The sequence below is a fragment of the Vanacampus margaritifer genome, chromosome 15, assembly GCF_051991255.1.
Source record: "Vanacampus margaritifer isolate UIUO_Vmar chromosome 15, RoL_Vmar_1.0, whole genome shotgun sequence".
NCBI lineage: Eukaryota > Metazoa > Chordata > Actinopteri > Syngnathiformes > Syngnathidae > Vanacampus > Vanacampus margaritifer.
This window is the reverse complement of record NC_135446.1, coordinates 15,592,685-15,609,561: the sequence shown is the minus strand read 5'-3', so window position 1 is coordinate 15,609,561 and position 16,877 is coordinate 15,592,685. Positions and strand designations below refer to the sequence as shown.

The 16,877-nt window shown below is 43.9% G+C and overlaps 2 protein-coding genes across 3 annotated transcripts; one reads left to right on the top strand and one right to left on the bottom strand.

Moving 5' to 3' along the window:
* Positions 1-693: 693 nt before the first annotated feature.
* On the bottom strand, positions 694-6,601 carry faah2b (fatty acid amide hydrolase 2b). The gene is made up of 11 exons (XM_077543880.1): positions 6,293-6,601; positions 6,059-6,141; positions 5,825-5,961; positions 5,340-5,549; positions 4,676-4,795; positions 3,126-3,261; positions 2,938-3,055; positions 2,753-2,872; positions 2,578-2,689; positions 1,241-1,429; positions 694-1,153 (listed from the first exon to the last, which is right to left on the bottom strand). Exons 1-11 carry the CDS (start codon positions 6,476-6,478, stop codon positions 960-962), a joined length of 1,605 nt encoding a protein of 534 aa, XP_077400006.1. The 5' UTR covers positions 6,479-6,601; the 3' UTR covers positions 694-959.
* A 2,683-nt stretch (positions 6,602-9,284) lies between these two features.
* Positions 9,285-16,199, top strand: tesk1b (testis associated actin remodelling kinase 1b). 2 transcript variants are annotated; one of them, XM_077545278.1, is made up of 10 exons: positions 9,285-9,364; positions 10,553-10,831; positions 12,216-12,337; positions 12,439-12,487; positions 12,563-12,709; positions 12,794-12,876; positions 13,765-13,855; positions 13,956-14,039; positions 14,269-14,355; positions 14,427-16,199. In XM_077545278.1, the coding sequence occupies exons 2-10, from the start codon at positions 10,655-10,657 to the stop codon at positions 15,318-15,320; spliced, it is 1,734 nt and encodes a 577-aa protein (XP_077401404.1). In that variant the 5' UTR covers positions 9,285-9,364; positions 10,553-10,654; the 3' UTR covers positions 15,321-16,199. The 2 variants fall into 2 exon arrangements, with proteins under 2 accessions (XP_077401404.1, XP_077401403.1); XM_077545277.1 differs by lacking the exon at positions 9,285-9,364 and adding an exon at positions 9,475-9,675.
* The last annotated feature ends 678 nt before the right edge of the window (positions 16,200-16,877 follow it).

Genomic DNA, 16,877 nt, shown 5'->3' with positions numbered 1-16,877 from the left:
TATGGGTGTGATTTTTATTTTTTTTTTGCACAACAAGCCTGACAGTTGATTAATATTCACAGACCCAATGTTGGAAAATGGATTCCTAAGACAGACATACTTAACCACTGTTATTGAAATAGCCAATTTTACTTAACTCATTCACTCACAGCACTGAAGCAATCCCCTTCACTCCCGGCTGTTTTACTGAATTTTGACTGATTTTGCAAGGCCCACAGAATATTCTGTTTTATTGCTAAAAACATGGAACCTACCAAAAGAAAGATTAAAGTCTCTTCTTTCATCAGGAAAAAAAAAGTATACTTCTATCTGTTTCCGTTTTGCAGCAATTAGTGTTAGAATATAGCTAGGTTTCATCATTATTCACAAATCTATTTAGAATTGTGAGTAATTGATTTTTTTTTTTCAACATGGCCCTGGTTCTTCTCCATTGCTCTGCTGCCACTTGCTGGCCGTTTGTGAAATAACTAATTACCATTTCTTCAACTGTTCTTTGCAGTTGAGAGGCTGCATCAAAGCCTTCTGTATGCTAAAAACAAAAACAAAAAAATGTATAAATACGTCTTTGGGACACTTAAAACATTTCAAATAGAACTTATTTATACGTTTTGGGGAGCAAATAAGTTAATGGGTACCAAAAAAATATGAACAAATGTGTCTCTGAATGTTACAAATCATAGAAAACAGCCCAGATTTATGAAAAAGGTTTAATTTGCCCATTTTCAGAGTTAAAGAAAAAAAACGAAACAATTTGTAAATTATTACAAATACATACATCGTTATGTCATATTATTAGTAGCCTTCTACTAGGAACATTCACTGCCATTTCAGTGTCACCTCCATCAACCATCTTAAAAACATCTGAACGTTTGAAATTTTTGAAAAAAATTGGGGAGGTGAAGTCAATTACTCCGTTTTTTTTTTTTTTTTTGCAACCATCCTCCCTCTAATGGCGATCATTACAGCACCAATTTTTTCACCGCTACCGGAGGCTCCCTCCAGCCTCCGAAAGCCCTCTCCAGATAGAGCGCCACAGCCAGGGGCAGCCGATCCTGCAGTTTCCCGCTCACCACTTGCACGCCCGTGGGGAGACCTTCCTCGTTCAGCCCCAAAGGACACTGGGTGACCGGCAGGCCCAGAGTATTGATGATACCTTAGCGAAAACGGGGGGGGGGGGGGGCAAGAATGACTTGACATGTTGGGGATGGGATGAAAGGGATCACCTGCGCGGTTGTGTTACCGGTGTAGGCGAAGTCAAAGGGTCGGAAAAGTGCGTGGTGATGTTTCGGGGCCACCCTGGGATGCGTCGGGTAAAGAAGCACGCCGTCGGTCCCCAGCAAGTCGTCGACGTCTTTCTGCAGCTTCTCCTTCATCTCCACAAGGAAGGCGGAAGGTGTGGTTGTTGACATCTTCTCAAATAAGGCCAGACCTACACAACGTCACGTGAACATTTCGCACAAAAAGGTAAGAGTTTTAGTTAACAGCCAAGCTTTCACAGTGCTAAATAGGGCCCGGACCGATATGCATGCATTTAGGCCGATGCAGATTTTTGGCAGAAAAAATACCAATTAAATGGCCGATTTATGAAAGAAAAAATATATATATATATATATACTTTTTTTTTTTTTAACTTTTGCTGAATGTTAAGAGTACGTAATTGGGCTGGAAAAATAGCAATCACGATTATTTGATTGAGATCATGGTTAAAACGATTTGTATTTCAAAAATTCAACAACTTAAGTGTCATCGTAGCATAATTTCCATTCATCCCTGCACTTTGTTTTTGTCATCTACAAATGATGTAAACGTTACGTGAAATTCAAGCCTCTTGTATTTTTATTACAATTTTTTATTCTAAGCATGAAATCAACTTTAAATATAACTTGAAAGGACAATGATAAAATAAAATAAAATATACTGTACTTGTATAAAAGGAACTGAAAAAATAAGAACAAATACTGACTGTTCATGTGCGTTTTGGCCTCTTGGGGGCAGTGTGGTGCCGTGTATCCATGGTGTACACACGAGTACAGAAGAAAGTTGCGATTAAATTCTATTAAAATATCTCGTTTTCCACACATTGGGAAGAATTTGTGCCTTTGCGTAGTGGTATCTTACTTGTGGGTATGTGTTTCCACAGCATTTGTGTCTGAATATTCGTTATTTGAGGGGAAAAACACTTCCGAAGTCGATGGTAACTTCCGGTTAGCATTTGAATGGGATCCTCCCTTCGCTTTTAGCATTAGCGCTAGGCTAGCGATATTTTAAAAACAAAGCATGTTTTGTATACAGTGGATGTCATTCTTAACGTCGTGTGTTTGGTTTGACAATTAATTACAACTGGTATAATCATTAAACAGCTTAAAGGATGCTTGGGGGTATGGTGGCAACAAAATAACCAGAATAACTTGCTAGTTGCTAATGCTATGCAAGCAAAATTGTGCATTCAGGGTACTTTCACAGCGTCAAAAAACCTTGGCTTTCTTTGATAACGTTTATAACGTGTTAAGAGGAAAATAATCGGCCATTGTTTTGATTAATCGGTCGGGCCCTAGTGCTAAACATATTAACACTCACTAATGGCAGCGACGGTATGGTCAGATTTTCCTACAACGCTTTTCAACGCCTCCCACACGGGCCACATGGGCCGGCCCGGCAGTCCCAACTGCTCGGCGAACGGAACCGGAGGCTGCGGGAGAACATGTGAGTCTTTTGGCCACCGAGTGGCGAACGCCGCGCCGTCTCCTCAAACCTTGCCCTCTTTGTCCGGAAGACCCATGAAAGCGTCCCAGATGCGGAAGCCGTAGCGGAGCTCGGGGAAGCGCACTTCTTGGACCGATACACCGAGATCCGCTTCCAGACGCGCCACCACCTGAGATGGGGAAATAAAACATTGTGAGTTGATCATTTACAGTATAACTAGCTAACTTGACTCACCTGCTTCTGTATTTGTCTGAGTTCATCACTAACGGGGGACGTCAGAGGAGAGCCGCCGTCATCAGAGACGGTAAAGAACCGGAGTTTTTTTAGCTCCACCTTCTTGTTCAGGGACAACCTGTGCAAAAACAAAATACTGACCTACTGGGCTGATCTCGGCTGTGGCCGCTAAAACTTTGGTCGCTCACATATCTGCGTTTGGTCCTGCCATGATTCTCAACATGGGCAGGAGGTCTTCGGCGTAGCGGCACATGGGCCCCGCGCTGGCGTACTCTTCGTGTCTGCCGCAGTACGGCGGGTATTGGTTTTCGTTGGACACCACGCCTGCAGGGGTTCCCAAAAACGTTTTTGGATAAAAAAAAATTTTTTTTACGTTTTTGGGATGTCTACATTCTAGGATATATATATATATATGTATATATATTTTTTTTTTTTTGAGGGTGGGGGCAATATTCCGAGAAAAAAACTCGGAAATTTGTGGCTTTATTAAGTGGGGGGGGAAAAATATATATAATTTTGTCTTTTTTTTTTTTTTTTTTTGAGGGTGGGGGCAATATCCCGAGAAAAAAACTTTCAAAAAAAATCGTAAATTTGTGATTTTATTAAGTGGAAATTTTGTGGGGGGAGAACTCGGAAATTTCCCAATTTGCGGAAGAAGAAAAAAAAACGTGGAAATTTGCCACTTTATAAAGATGCAAATTTGTGAGAAAAGCTTAGCTATGGTCTGTGAGGATTCATTGAGGGTTAATGGAACACGGTTTATAAAATGAAAAGGCAGGATGGAGACGGATTCAAACTTTACTCGTCATACACGGCAGCGAGAGCGACACCACTTCCTGATCCCCTATCAGCTGACTAAATGCTAACCAATCAGAAGCTAGCATACGTTAGGTAAATGCAAGTGAATGACGGCGAGCAGCAGATTCGACACATCAACTGAGCTTCCTGTACAAAAAAAAAATACCGAAATGTATGAATGTGTAAATAATAATTCTGGAATCATAAATCTACAAGTAAAATTTATTTTAACGGAATAACTTCAATGTTTGATCTTCAGGGTGTGGAGTGTGGACCTTTGCAATTTTTTTTCTTGCAAATCTGCCAATTAATTTTTTTTTTTTCTCTGAATATTGACCCCGCCCTCTAAAAAAATATGTTTATACATACATGTCCCTAATACGCCGTCGTAGCATTCAGTTTCATCCCAAAAACATGATTAATTTTTATTTTATTTTTAACGTGGACATAAGTGTTTTTCACATTGCAGCGCCGATATGCTAAACAAGACAAATTAACTCATTCACTGCCATTGACGGCTATAGACGTCAAAAAGTCATCTGAACTATTTCTATTAGTTTAACATTTTTTCCACTTTTGTTAACAAGAGTATGAAAACCTAGAAAACATTTTTTTGGTGATTAATCATGAGTTAATTATAGAAGTCATGCAGTTAATTAATATAAAAAAAAATATTGCCTGACATGATTTAAAGAAAAGAAAAAGATTAATAAAATTTTAAAAAATAAATTTAAAAAAATCAGAATTAATCACATGGCTTCACTAGTTAACTCACAAAATGTTATATATATTCTATTTGTACAATAAAAAATATCGGTTTTCATGCTCTTGTTAACAAAAGTGGAAGAAAAAAAAAATAGAAATAGTTCAAATGAATTTTTGACGTATATAGCCGTCAATGGCAGTGAATGTGTTAAAGAATGTCGCTCGATCCTCTTACCGGGTGTGGTTTTATGGCCAAATACTCCATTAAAGAAGCACGGCATGCGGATGCTGCCGCCGATGTCCGAGCCCAGGCCAATAACCGCGCCGGCCGCACCCAGCAAGCTGCCCTCGCCACCTGTTGGGGACACACGAGGCAATATCAACTGCATGTGTTTAACTCATTCGCTGCCATTGACGGCTATAGACGTCAAAAATTCATTTGAACTATTTCTAGTTTAACATTTTTTCCCACTTTTGTTCACAAAAGTATGAAAACCTAGAATTTTGTTGTTTTATTAGAACAGATATAAAATTTTTGATTAATCGTGAGTTAACTAGTGAAGCCATGCGATTAATTACATTTAAAAATTTTAATCGCCCGACGCCCCTAATTTTTTATAATTTTTTCTTTTAAAAAAAAAAACAAATTAAAAAGGTTTTTTTTTTTAAGAAAAATTTATAAAAAAAATTAGGCGATTAAAATTTGTAATCGTAATTAATCGCATGACTTCACGAGTTAACTCATGATTAATCACAAATTTTATATCTGTTCTAAATGTACAAAAAAAATCTAGGTTTTCATACTCTTGTTAACAAAAATGGGGAAAAAAAAAGTTAAACTAATAGCCAGCCAGTTCCCGCCCTTCGCATATATTTGCCGGCGATGGCGTATGACTAACCCGAGCTCCCTCCCGGCATCCTATTCAAGTCGTACGGGTTGCAGGTGACGCCGTACAGGTGGTTGTGCGACTCGGCCCACATGCAGCCCTCGCTGGTGTTGGTGACGCCCAGCGGGATGGCGCCTGCCCTCTTGAGATGGGCCACGGGCGGCGCGTCGGCCGCCGCCACCATTCCTCGCCTGCACACGATGCCGGTGGTGTTTGGCATGCCTTGAGGCAGCGAGTGAATTATTGACATCAAACATGAATGTGTTACTTAAGAGTTACTAAATTCGATTATGCATAAGGGAGTTAAGATAACAGTTCAGTGTTAGTTTTTCTGTGAACCATTTTGTACTGTCTGTTGATATCACTAATTTCAAGCTAGCTAGCAGGAAAATATTTTCATACTATATTTATACCATTCTTGTCTGATATTTTTGGTCTAATTTAAATAGGAAACCAGATACTTCTGGAAAAATTCTCTCGGGCATCAAATACGTTACCTTGGAGACCGAAGGACTCTTTGACGGAGAGAGGCACGCCGAGGAACGGCAGCCGATCCGCCAGCACCTCCTCACCTCCCGGTTCCTCATCGATCAACTTGTCCACCTGCACCGCTTCCTGGAGCGCGGCAGAGAACCTGGAAGTGGTACCTTGAGTTATGAGACACCCCCCCTCAGTACTGCTCCCGGTGATGAATATAGGCTCCTTGGAGGAGGTAATAAAAAGAACCGTGCCTATCTTTGACCACTGCGTTCACCAAGGGGTTGACTTGCTGGATCCGGTCAATGTAAGCCTGCACCACCTCCACGCTGGACACCTGCACACATTGATGAATATGGATTCATGGGAAAGGTATCATAAGAGCATAGCTAAGTAAATATAAACCCAAAGTCAAACAGTTGGTTTAGCATGAATAACATTTCTAGCACCAGGACCGAGCCTCGAGCCCCACTCAGGCTGACGTTCACCTCTCGTCGTCGGATCCTCCCGGCCAGTTGCGTCGCTGACACGGTCAGGAGCGGGTTGCTGATAGGCGGGACCTTTCTCTTATTCTCTTTGGACCGAAAAAACACGAAGCGATACAAGACAAAGCAGACGGCCAAAAACGCGTCGAAGACCCATTTCTGGAGCCGCTCGGTGTTAGTCAGAGCCATGCTGAGGTAGAAAGTAGACAAGCTAGACCGGCTCAACGCGAAGTGAGCTGCATGTTTGGAATTAAGTTAACGGGCCAGTCAGCAATGAGCGTTGCGATGACGCGCGACGTCGTTTAGCTGGGGAGCACGTAACCGGAAGTAGCGCAATAAAGGTACTGTACCATGATCCCTTAATCCATACAAGGAAAATTAAATGTTTAAACTTGAGTTGGCTTATCGGTAACTGATTGCCAAGTTGGATAAATATTTAATTTTTATCACCTGACCTAAAATGAAGCTCACGGGTGAAAACACAAGATTTATTTGAGATTTGAGCAAGATTTTTTTTTCTCCCATACAGCCAGAACAATCCCATTTTATTCCGCTAGATGGCAGCAAGAACAAAAAAAAAATATGTACGTGTCTTGGCTCGAAAAAGGTTGGGAAACAAACACGTCTTCTCAAATGGAGCTCCTCAATGCACTTCAACATAATTCCTCGGCCCCAATAGGGTGGCAAACAACAACGAATAAAACTCTTCAACGCAGGTCAACACCTTGCCACCTAAATGACACAAGGCCCCAAAGCAAAACTTCTGCTCAGATGAAGCTCCTTAATTGACTTCAATATAGTGCCACTAACACTACTATGCCACAAGATGGCGCCAAAGTAATAAAGAGGATATAGTACACCCCACTTTACTCACCTTAAAATAAAATGTACGGTTTTCATGCACGTACGCGCACATACACTCACACACACACACACACACACACATATGTTGGTGATATTTGTCTATTGATGGAAAAATGACACCCCAATGATCTATTTATGGATATAGATTAGACCTCACTGTATAGTGTTTTTTTTTTTTAATTCATTTTGAAGATACTCTCTAATCTTGCATGTTACTGGAGCACAACACAAACGTGCCGGAGAGGCGTGGGGTGTTTTCGTGGAACTGATCCGTACCTGTAAGATGAAACCTGAATTGAACCGGGCTTTTAGAAGCCTCGCGACAGACATTTGTTTTTAGCCTGGGAACTAATTGGATGCGCGGCATTTTATTTAGTCGACAGGAGGAAAATGTCATCTGGTTCCTGACATTGAAAGTGGGCATTAATCAATTACAGTACTCTGATCCAAATTCCCTGGGCGGGTTTGGGCCATATGTGGAAACATTTTCATTACTTAGGCTTCTCGGTGGTCAACATGGGAGAAAGGTAACCTGCTTCACTCTTAATGCAGCTTTTTAGTGAAATTCAAACGGATGGAATGGGGCTCAGTGTGGTTCAGCTAGTTCGCATCCATTAGCAAATATCAATCATGAACACCGTTATTATAATAAACTCAAGAAAAATCCAACTTTCCATTGAGATGAATAAGTAATCAACTGCTGTAAATAATAAATGATGTGTAATATTTTCTAAAACAATGCTGTGACACGAGTTTTTTTCCCCACCACATACGAAGCCTCAATTAATGGACTGATAAATAATGCAGTTCTACAAGCTGAATATGTATAGTATAAATTTCCGCATTTGTATTTTTAATTTATTTTAGTTCAGTTTATTTTCGAAAAATAATAAATCATTCTCATTTTAAACTGTATTATGTTTAATTTAAGCAACACATTTGTTAAAATATTTTTTAAAAACGTTCATGCAATTTGTTTAATTTACTAATGATTTCATTGTACAATTTGAGAAAACTCAATTAACAATGGCGACATTGATAATTATAAAAAAATAATTAAAAAATAATTATGCATCAGATTCATGTAGCGCTTTTCTTGACACTCAAAAGACGCTTTACAATGAATAGATTATTCATGCACTCACACATTCACACTCTGGTGGCAACAAATACAATATGTACAAACTAGTCCAAGTCCAAGACTACTATGCCACAAGATGGCGCCTAAGTACTGAAGAGGATATAGTACAGCCCACTTTACTCACCTTAAAATAAAATGTACGGTTTTCATGCACGTACGCGCACATACACTCACACAAACACACACGTATGTTGGTGATATTTGTACAGATTTATGTAACGCTTTTCTTGACAGTCAAAAGACGCTTTACAATGGATAGATTATTCATGCACCCACACATTCACACTCTGGTGGCAACAAATACAATATTGCTTGTTTTTAAAATTATTATTATTAAATTAATAATGAACGAATTATTTTATAAATAAATAACACGTAAAATGTCTGGTTACATCACACGCACCAGTACTGTACTGTATTTAGAAATAATGATATAATTAAAAACTTTTTTTTTTCATTTTGCGTCTTTGTCGCGTCATAAACCCCACCCCTGCACTCAAACAAACAGACGAAACGCCTACATGATACTTCATTTTAAGAAAAATCACTAAACAATTATTTAATGGGATAAATGAATAAAATAATACATTAACAATCGATAAATAACTAATTTTAGGAAGGAAAAATGTCAGTCGTGAGTAGCAACCACGCCCCCTACCGGAAATGGTACCCACACTTGAAACGCCGTCATTGTGGGGGAAAAAGTAGAATACTTTATATATTAAGTCAGACTATTGTTTATTCAAATAGATGAATAACTGAAAAACACATTGTAAATAAATTAAGAATTTTATTTTATTTTTTTAAACAAACCAATACATCTTTTTAAGATGTCATTAAGAGCGTCAATCGTTCCAAACAAATCCAAAATGAAGTCTATAGCTATCTGTTCTGTTAAAAGCATATTAAAATGTCTAGAAGTAACCTAAAAAAAAGAAAAGAAAAAGAACGGTTCTGTTTTTCCCCCCTGTATGTGATCACGTGAGCAGCAGCAGCTCTCCTACCCGGAAGTGGCACCAAAGCACACAGACGAAGCGCCTTCACATGCAAACACAAGCGTCGTGGCGGAGGTAATAATGGCATTTGTTTTTACCGCATTTCCGACATACGCGTTAAAATTCAAAGCACGCGCACACACAGGTAACGTTAAAAAAAAGGGGGGGGGTCACGTGAGCAGCAGCCCCACCCCCCTCGTAAAAGCCGGCGCTCCCCTCCTCGTGTGCAAACGACGCCACACGGAGTGGGGCCGAGCGACCTGCGGGGGCCTTCGAATGGACGACAGCGAGGAACGGGGGGCGCTTCGTTGAGGTTCCATCGGGGCGAGGACGTCGTTCTTGGAATTTAGTGATTCCCCCCCCTCCTTCTTTTTTTATTTTTGTGGGTGAGTGACGTCCGTTACATGCACGCGTAGCCGTCACTGCAGGCCGTTTCCGTTTGCGTCGCCGTATACGTTGAGAGGCTACCGGGATCCACAATTGACGAGCCGGGAGGAAAAAGGGGGGGGCTTCCAATCAATGTCATTTCCCTTACGTCTCCCTTTTCGCTCCGTCGGGAACCTGAATTGGATCAGTTTGAAAGCGTGTGTATGTGTGTGCGCGCAAAATGCGGCCGCTAACAATATGCTTGGTGCAGATAACGCAGACAACAGCCGCTTTTTAAATTATTTCTAAACCTATATCTCATGTGAATTGTGTGCCTGCGAAACCAAATAGAGGGCATATCGCAATACTTTATCTCACTAATATTTATGGTATTATTTACAATTTGCTCGTACTATTTGAGATTAAAAACTATAAAATTGTATATTATACATGCTACACATGTGTACATTCTTACTCATTTTTATTGACAAGTTAATCAATTATTTAATAATTTATATTTAAATGCACCAGTTTTTGGAGGGGTGCAAAACTACCATTGGATAATATGTTTTTTAATGTGCAATTGTACTTGAGACTTGACAGATGGACTATTGTCAATTTAGGGGAAAATATGACAGACTCAAGTGAATTTAGGCGCTTCATTCAGACAAAAGTAGTGCTTTGCGGCCATCTGTTGGCATCTTGGTGCCAAGGAGCTAAGTTGAAGTGAGTTAAAGGAGTTTCACGTTGAAAGTACTTTGCCGACACCATGTTGAAGTTCATTGACGATTTTTGTGCCTGCAAAGCCAGGAGAAGGGAAAAGTTTTGCTCACTTGATCTGATGCTTCATGCCATTCTTGCTTAGTCATTCAATTGTCTGACTTTGATGTCTCGCAGCCCTCAATTGGACCGGACCGCAACCGTGGAGGGGGGCTGACATGGCGCGCGTTTACCCCACCCGAGCCAAACTGTGATTCCGCACCTCGTTTCTGTCCCGAGATGGAGAGACCGGATCCGGAGAGCGAGGCGGAGCCGCCCATGCACAGCGTGCACGGCTCCAACCGGACTCGGCCGTCCTCCTACCGGGCCCTGCGCAGCGCCGTCTCCAGCCTGGCCCGCTTGGACGACTTCAGCTGCGAGAAGATCGGCGCCGGCTTCTTTTCTGAGGTGTTCAAGGTAAGTTCCTCTAGTGGTATCCATAGCAACCATCCAATCACCATTCACCGCAACCACCATGAAAGGACCCAAAGTCAGCTGGGATAGGCTTCAAGTCACCCGCAACCTAATAAAGTACAAGCGCCATAGAAAATGGATGGCTGAGTTGATATGCAATTATCCTATAAAGGATGTCCCATTAGGCAGACCCAATTACAGAGGCCCACTCCCTCAAGCGTCGGCCGTTTTTGAATCGCAAAACGAGCAGGCAAATGTCAGCGCGTTCACTGGCTGACGCCATTTACCCAGCGGCGGAGCGAGCGCGGGGTGTCGCTATATAATGTTATGTACTAGGGCCTGACCGATAAACATTTTTTAAGGCCAATGCCGATTTTTGGCAGAAAAAAATTCTGATTGCCGATTATTTAAAAACAAATACTGACTGTTCCTGTGTGTTTTGGCCTCTAGGGGGGTAGTGTGGTGCCGTGTACACACTTATGAGTACAGAAGAAAGTTACGATTAAATTTACTCCTTTCTCCACACATTGGGTTGAATTTGTGCCTTTGCGTAGTGTTATCTTGCCACAACATTCGTGTGTGACTATTCGTTATTTGAGGGAAAAACACTCCCAAAGTCGATGCTAACTTCCCGTTAGCATTTGAAAGTAATCCTCCCTTCGCTTTTAGCATTAGGCTAGCGAAACGAAAGCATGGTTAGTATTTAACTATACAGTGGATGCCATTCTTAACGTTGTGTGTTCAGTTTTACAGTTAACTCCAACTGAGGTGTCATTAAACAGCTTAAAGGACAACTGTGTAACCAGAATAACATACGCAACAAACTTGCTAGTCGCTAATGCTACGTGAGCAAAAGGGTGCATTCAGGGTACTTTCACAGCGTCGGAAACATCGGTTTTCTTCGATAACGTTTTAAGGGGAAAACAATCGCCCAATTGGCTGATGTTTGAAGGCCAATAATGGGCAGATTAATCGGTCGGGCCCTAGTATTAAATGGGTACATTTGCCTGGTTGCGTGTGGTCGTGCTTTTGGGAAGGCCTCGGAGCTTCCAGTCTGTCGTGTTGACACGGATGAGCGGCAACATGTAGGCTTGATCTCTGGGAAGGCCGCTCCCTCGCCTGAAGGTAAGCAAATGTTTTAGTGGCTCTGTATCTGAAGGAGAGCGCTCACTCTGGCCCAAAAAAAAAGAAGAAGAAAAAAAAAGCTGTATTTGGTATCCAATTGGAGTCAATACTGCACGTCTGTACAATTTGAACAGTAAGGGTTCCAGGATTGACCCCTGGGGAACCCCACAAATCGTTAGTTAGTCATCAGTTGAGTGTATGCATGTGTGTGTTTGGGGGGAAAGAAAAAAAAAAAATCCCTGACCCCCGCTGTGCCGTCCAGGTCCAGCACCGCGTGTCGGGCCAGGTGATGGCGCTCAAGATGAACATCCTTGCCAGTAACCGGGCCAACATGCTCAGGGAGGTCCAGCTGATGAACCGACTGTCGCACCCGAACATCCTCAGGTAACGCCCAACGAATGGTCGCCGACTAGCCCTTTTTAAAAAATGTATTTTCTTAAATCAATACGTGACAAGTGTGCACATGTAACCCCGCCCCCCTCCAGGTTCATCGGCGTGTGCGTCCACGAGGGGCAACTCCACGCGCTGACCGAGGTAAGGCGCGGACGGTTTTCGTTAACCCGCCGGGGGTCACGGTTCGCTTCTTATTGGCGTCTGCGCTTGATCCAGTACATCAACGGCGGCAACCTGGAGCAGCTGTTGGACAGCGACGTGCACCTGTCGTGGAGCGCGCGGCTCGCCCTGGCGCTGGACATCGCCCGCGGCCTGCGCTACCTGCACGCCACAGGCATCTTCCATCGCGACCTCACCTCCAAGGTGACATCGCGCGACCGACACGTCCCGTTTTTTTGAAAGCCGGTGGTTGTAAACAAAGCCAAAAAAACAACAAAATGTGTGCAGAATTGCTTGGTGCGCTGGGAAGGCGGCGTGTGCTCCGCCGTGGTGGGAGACTTCGGATTGGCGGAGAAAATACCGGATTACAGGTGCGTGTCCTTTAAACACAACACTGGCCCAACCCTCGCCATCAATAAAAAGCACATTCCTTCGCTCCCTTCTTATCTGGCCTCCGTGCCGTATCTCGGCTGCCCGTTGTCCAAAGGCAGGTGGGGCCGGTCGGGTCCCGGTGCCTCGCACCGCCTATCGTGTGAATCGGGAAGTGGGCGGCCAGTGTTTAAACTGCCGCCTTCTGTCTTTCTTTATTGCACGCTGGCATTTACATGGCATATTTTATTGGCGCTGTAAATGGGATGGAAGGAATCAACTGTGAGGTTATTTTCAAACGCACCCTGTACATGCCATATAAGTCTGTTGGTCGCACTTCCTCCTGTACTAGCTGTTAACCTCGCTCAACCCCCTAACCTCAACCTGGAGGGAAGAAAAATTATCATTAGAAAATATTATTATTTTTTTCACCTCTAATATACAGTAGTTTTTTATTGGACGTATTAAGAAGGCTGGTGTCAACATGGCCCGCATGTTTGTGTGGGAGGGGTTGGGGGGGGTCATTCCAAATAAGGTCAAACTATTCCAGTCTGCCTCTTCTGACTCCTTAATGTTCTTGTTGACATTTTTTTTTTTTTTGCGTCCGCTTTCCTTCCGTATCAACTTTCAGAAATAACACAGCGATGACGTGTAGTCGGAGTTGACTTTTTCCACATTTTGTCAAGTTTCTGCCAGATTCCAAAATAGATTAAAAGTCCCAAAAAGTGAAGTGCGGCCAAGGCACGCGTTTGTCCCCGCATGCTCTCGAGCGAGTTCCTTCCGTTTTCTCGCGCTCGCAGTTGCACAATACTCTGGCCAAGTAACCGCAAAACACGTTTGTTAATTCCAGTTTGATCTTCGACTTCTGTATTTCTTTGTTTTCGGTGCAGTGGAGAAGCAGACCGGGAACCTTTAGCAGTGGTGGGCTCCCCCTACTGGATGGCTCCGGAAGTGCTCCGCGGCGAGCTGTACAATGAGACGGTCGGTTGGGAAATGTATTTTATTTTTATATGTGTGTGTATATTGGTTTGTTGCTTTTTTTTCTTCTTTTTTTAAAAAAGTATTTTGTGGCTTTTTGCAGGTGGATGTGTTTGCGTACGGTATAATTCTTTGTGAAGTCATTGCCAGGATACAGGCGGACCCTGACATCCTACCACGCACCGAGGTACACTAGTCACAAATTTACCTTTTTGCATCACCCCCCCCCCCCCCTTCCCCCCTGCAACCTAGCTATCACAAAAAATTTGCATTTTCTGGAATGCTCCACAAATTGGCAGCCCTGCCAAATAGGAAAGTAGTAATTGTTGTCAAGGAAGTATGTTGGTTCGATGTGTGTGGGTTAAACCTTCGGTTGTTAGCATGAATTATGGAGTTTTTTTTGTGTGTGTGTGCAGGACTTTGGTCTGCACGTGGAGGCCTTCACGCAGATGGTCGGCGACTGCCCCGCCCACTTCCTGAATCTGGCCATCATCTGCTGTAATGTACGTAAAGCGAGACGCTCGCCGCCCCCAGCCGAATCCGCTCTGACTCTCGCTTTTGTCCGTCCCGCCAGATGAGCCCCAAGCTGCGTCCGTCTTTCTCCGAGATCGCCGCCGACCTGGAGCGGACGGACGAACCGCCGGCCGACGAGCGCTCCCCCGGCCCGCTGCCGGGCGCCCGTCTGTCCCGCAGCAAGTCGGACCTACTGGGTCCCGCCGCCGAGCCCACGCCGCCCACGCGGGTCAACCCCTTCTCGCGGCGCGACGACCTGAAAGGCGGCAAGATCAAGCTGTATGACACCCCCAGCAAGTCGGTCATCTCCCTCACGTTCGCCTTGCCCCCGCCGCCCGACTCCGGGCGGGGAGAGCTGACGCCCGGGCGCCACCGGCGCTGCCACTCGCTGCCGTGCACGCCGCTCCCCTACCTTTCGCCCCACCTGTGTGACTGCGAGATGCACGGTGGCGGCGACTCGGGGCTCCCTCCGTCTCTCGAACCCTTCTCTTTGGATCAAGAGAAGGGCGAGACCGTGCCGATGGACTGCACCAGCTCGCCGGACACTCTGGACGGCTCGTCTTCGTCTTCGTACACCAAATTGTCCTCCCCTCCGACATGCACCTCCAGCCCCTCCCAGACCTTCACCAACGGGTGGCCGCGGTTGGACAACAGCAAAGTGGTCCTGAGCGAACCTTTAGTCTGGCGCCCCGCCCCCGCCGGGGTCAACAACAACGGCTGCCGCTCGCCTCCCAGCGAGCCCGACGCCCAGTCCCTGGACCAAGACGAGGTGGTCTCGTGTCCGGCGTGCTGCCTGGCGGGCCTCCGCTTTTCTTCGGTGTGTCTCCGTGCGCCGCACCGGAACGCCTACAAGAACCTGAACGCCGACCAGGCCGCCTCCCGTGGGCTGCTGTGTCCCAAGAGCCTTCCGCCCTCGCCCACGCCGGCCTCCGCCGCCCACCTGGAGCCCAAATAAATGGCGCCCGGGTAAAATCCACCTTTGGAATTTGCACAGATTTTAACGCAGCAATATATAGTGGAAGGTTGCAAAGGGGTAGAGAAATTCCAGCCAATTTAAAAAAAAAAAAACTTTCCATGGGAATTAAGGCTCATTTAATGGAAAAGTACCATATTGAGCTTTCCTATTAAGAGCCATTTAATTTTTCATTTTTGATTTATTTCCACGAATTCCCCAGGAAATTGTACATCACCTTTAAACTGTGAAAAAAAATTGTTGCCACCTTGGCAAATGGTGTACAATTGCCCACAGATGCCACAAGGTAGTGGCAAAGCACTACTTTTGTCCAAATGAAACCCTCAATTCCCTAAACAACAAAATGACGCCCCTCTGGCCTCAGTTCTTTGCTTGGGTTTTGCTTGCCTGGCACCCTCTGCTGGGTTGAGGGTGCCCCCCACCCCCCCTTTCCCCGACGACCCTCCCCGCCCCCACCCCGAGGCGTTCCACAAGCATCCAGTCTAGCATGAAAAGTCGTCACGACGCATAACCACCGATTTCAACAAGGAATGTTAAGATTAGTATTATTGTTGCAACAATCCTGTTTTGGGGATGTTTGGTGCTGTTCAGTCTTAAGTTGTGTGTGTGCGTGTGTGTGCGTGTGTGTGTGTGCGCGTGTGTGTGCGTGTGTGTGCGCGCGCGCGTGTTCGCTCCTTCAGTCTTTGTTGGCACTTGAGTTTGCCACTTGAAGCACTTCAACTGAATTTCTGCTGTTATCGAAACTTTCAAGGGAATGAACGGTCCGAGACCTGCTTACAAACTGTTCGTGTTATTTAATATTGAATACAAAAAAGTTGAACTAAATAAAAAGTATTTTTAAAATGCAGAGTTTTATGTGAATGTAGCGTTGCCATGTTTAAGTGCTTTGGAAATGTTCAGGGGTGACTGTACCAGATTAAAAAATAATAATCTGGGCCAATTTAGTAAAATAATACAGTACGGTCTGTAATTGAGTTTAATTAGCAATAACTTTGATATAATGGCAAAAGCTGCAACATGTACTCAAAAGTGTTACAAAATTGTTCACTCTTAATCCGACGAGATGAGTTTTGAGTGTAAAACGGTTACTCCATCTTCAAGCAGCAAATGAATGAGGCACCTTATAGCTTTCTAGTTGAGAAGCCTTTTATATTCTAGTTTGCCACATCCAATATGGCGGTGACGTCAACGTACGAATGGGATTGGTTGTGGTAAATAATGACTTCGACGTTTGACAGACGCTAAATCAACCGGCAATGTTTGAAAGACATCTGGCCACAAGGCGGCGCTAAATCAACCGGAAGCTGCTCACGACCTCCGGAAAGCTAGACGGCGGGAAATGGTTGCCCATCCCCGGAAGTGATGTCGCTTTTAAATTATTGTTGCGGCGTAAAAGAAGGGAATAAATCACATTTTGCAGGTACTCATGCTATCCTAGAATAATTATTTTTATAACATGGAAATTTATGCTTATTTGGATGGTCTATAATTGTTTATCAGTTTGAAGCAAGCTCGTTTAACATCTTATTTGGAGAACTG

Coding starts and splice junctions, on each gene's coding strand:
- faah2b (XM_077543880.1), bottom strand. CDS start 6,478: ATGGCTCTGACTAACACCGAGCGGCTCCAGAAATGGGTCTTCGACGCG. Junction 6,142..6,292: donor GGAGGATCCGACGACGAGAG/GTGAACGTCAGC, acceptor CAATGTGTGCAG/GTGTCCAGCGTGGAGGTGGT. Junction 5,962..6,058: donor AACGCAGTGGTCAAAGATAG/GCACGGTTCTTT, acceptor TACCACTTCCAG/GTTCTCTGCCGCGCTCCAGG.
- tesk1b (XM_077545278.1), top strand. CDS start 10,655: ATGGAGAGACCGGATCCGGAGAGCGAGGCGGAGCCGCCCATGCACAGC. Junction 12,338..12,438: donor TCGCACCCGAACATCCTCAG/GTAACGCCCAAC, acceptor GCCCCCCTCCAG/GTTCATCGGCGTGTGCGTCC. Junction 12,710..12,793: donor ATCGCGACCTCACCTCCAAG/GTGACATCGCGC, acceptor AAATGTGTGCAG/AATTGCTTGGTGCGCTGGGA.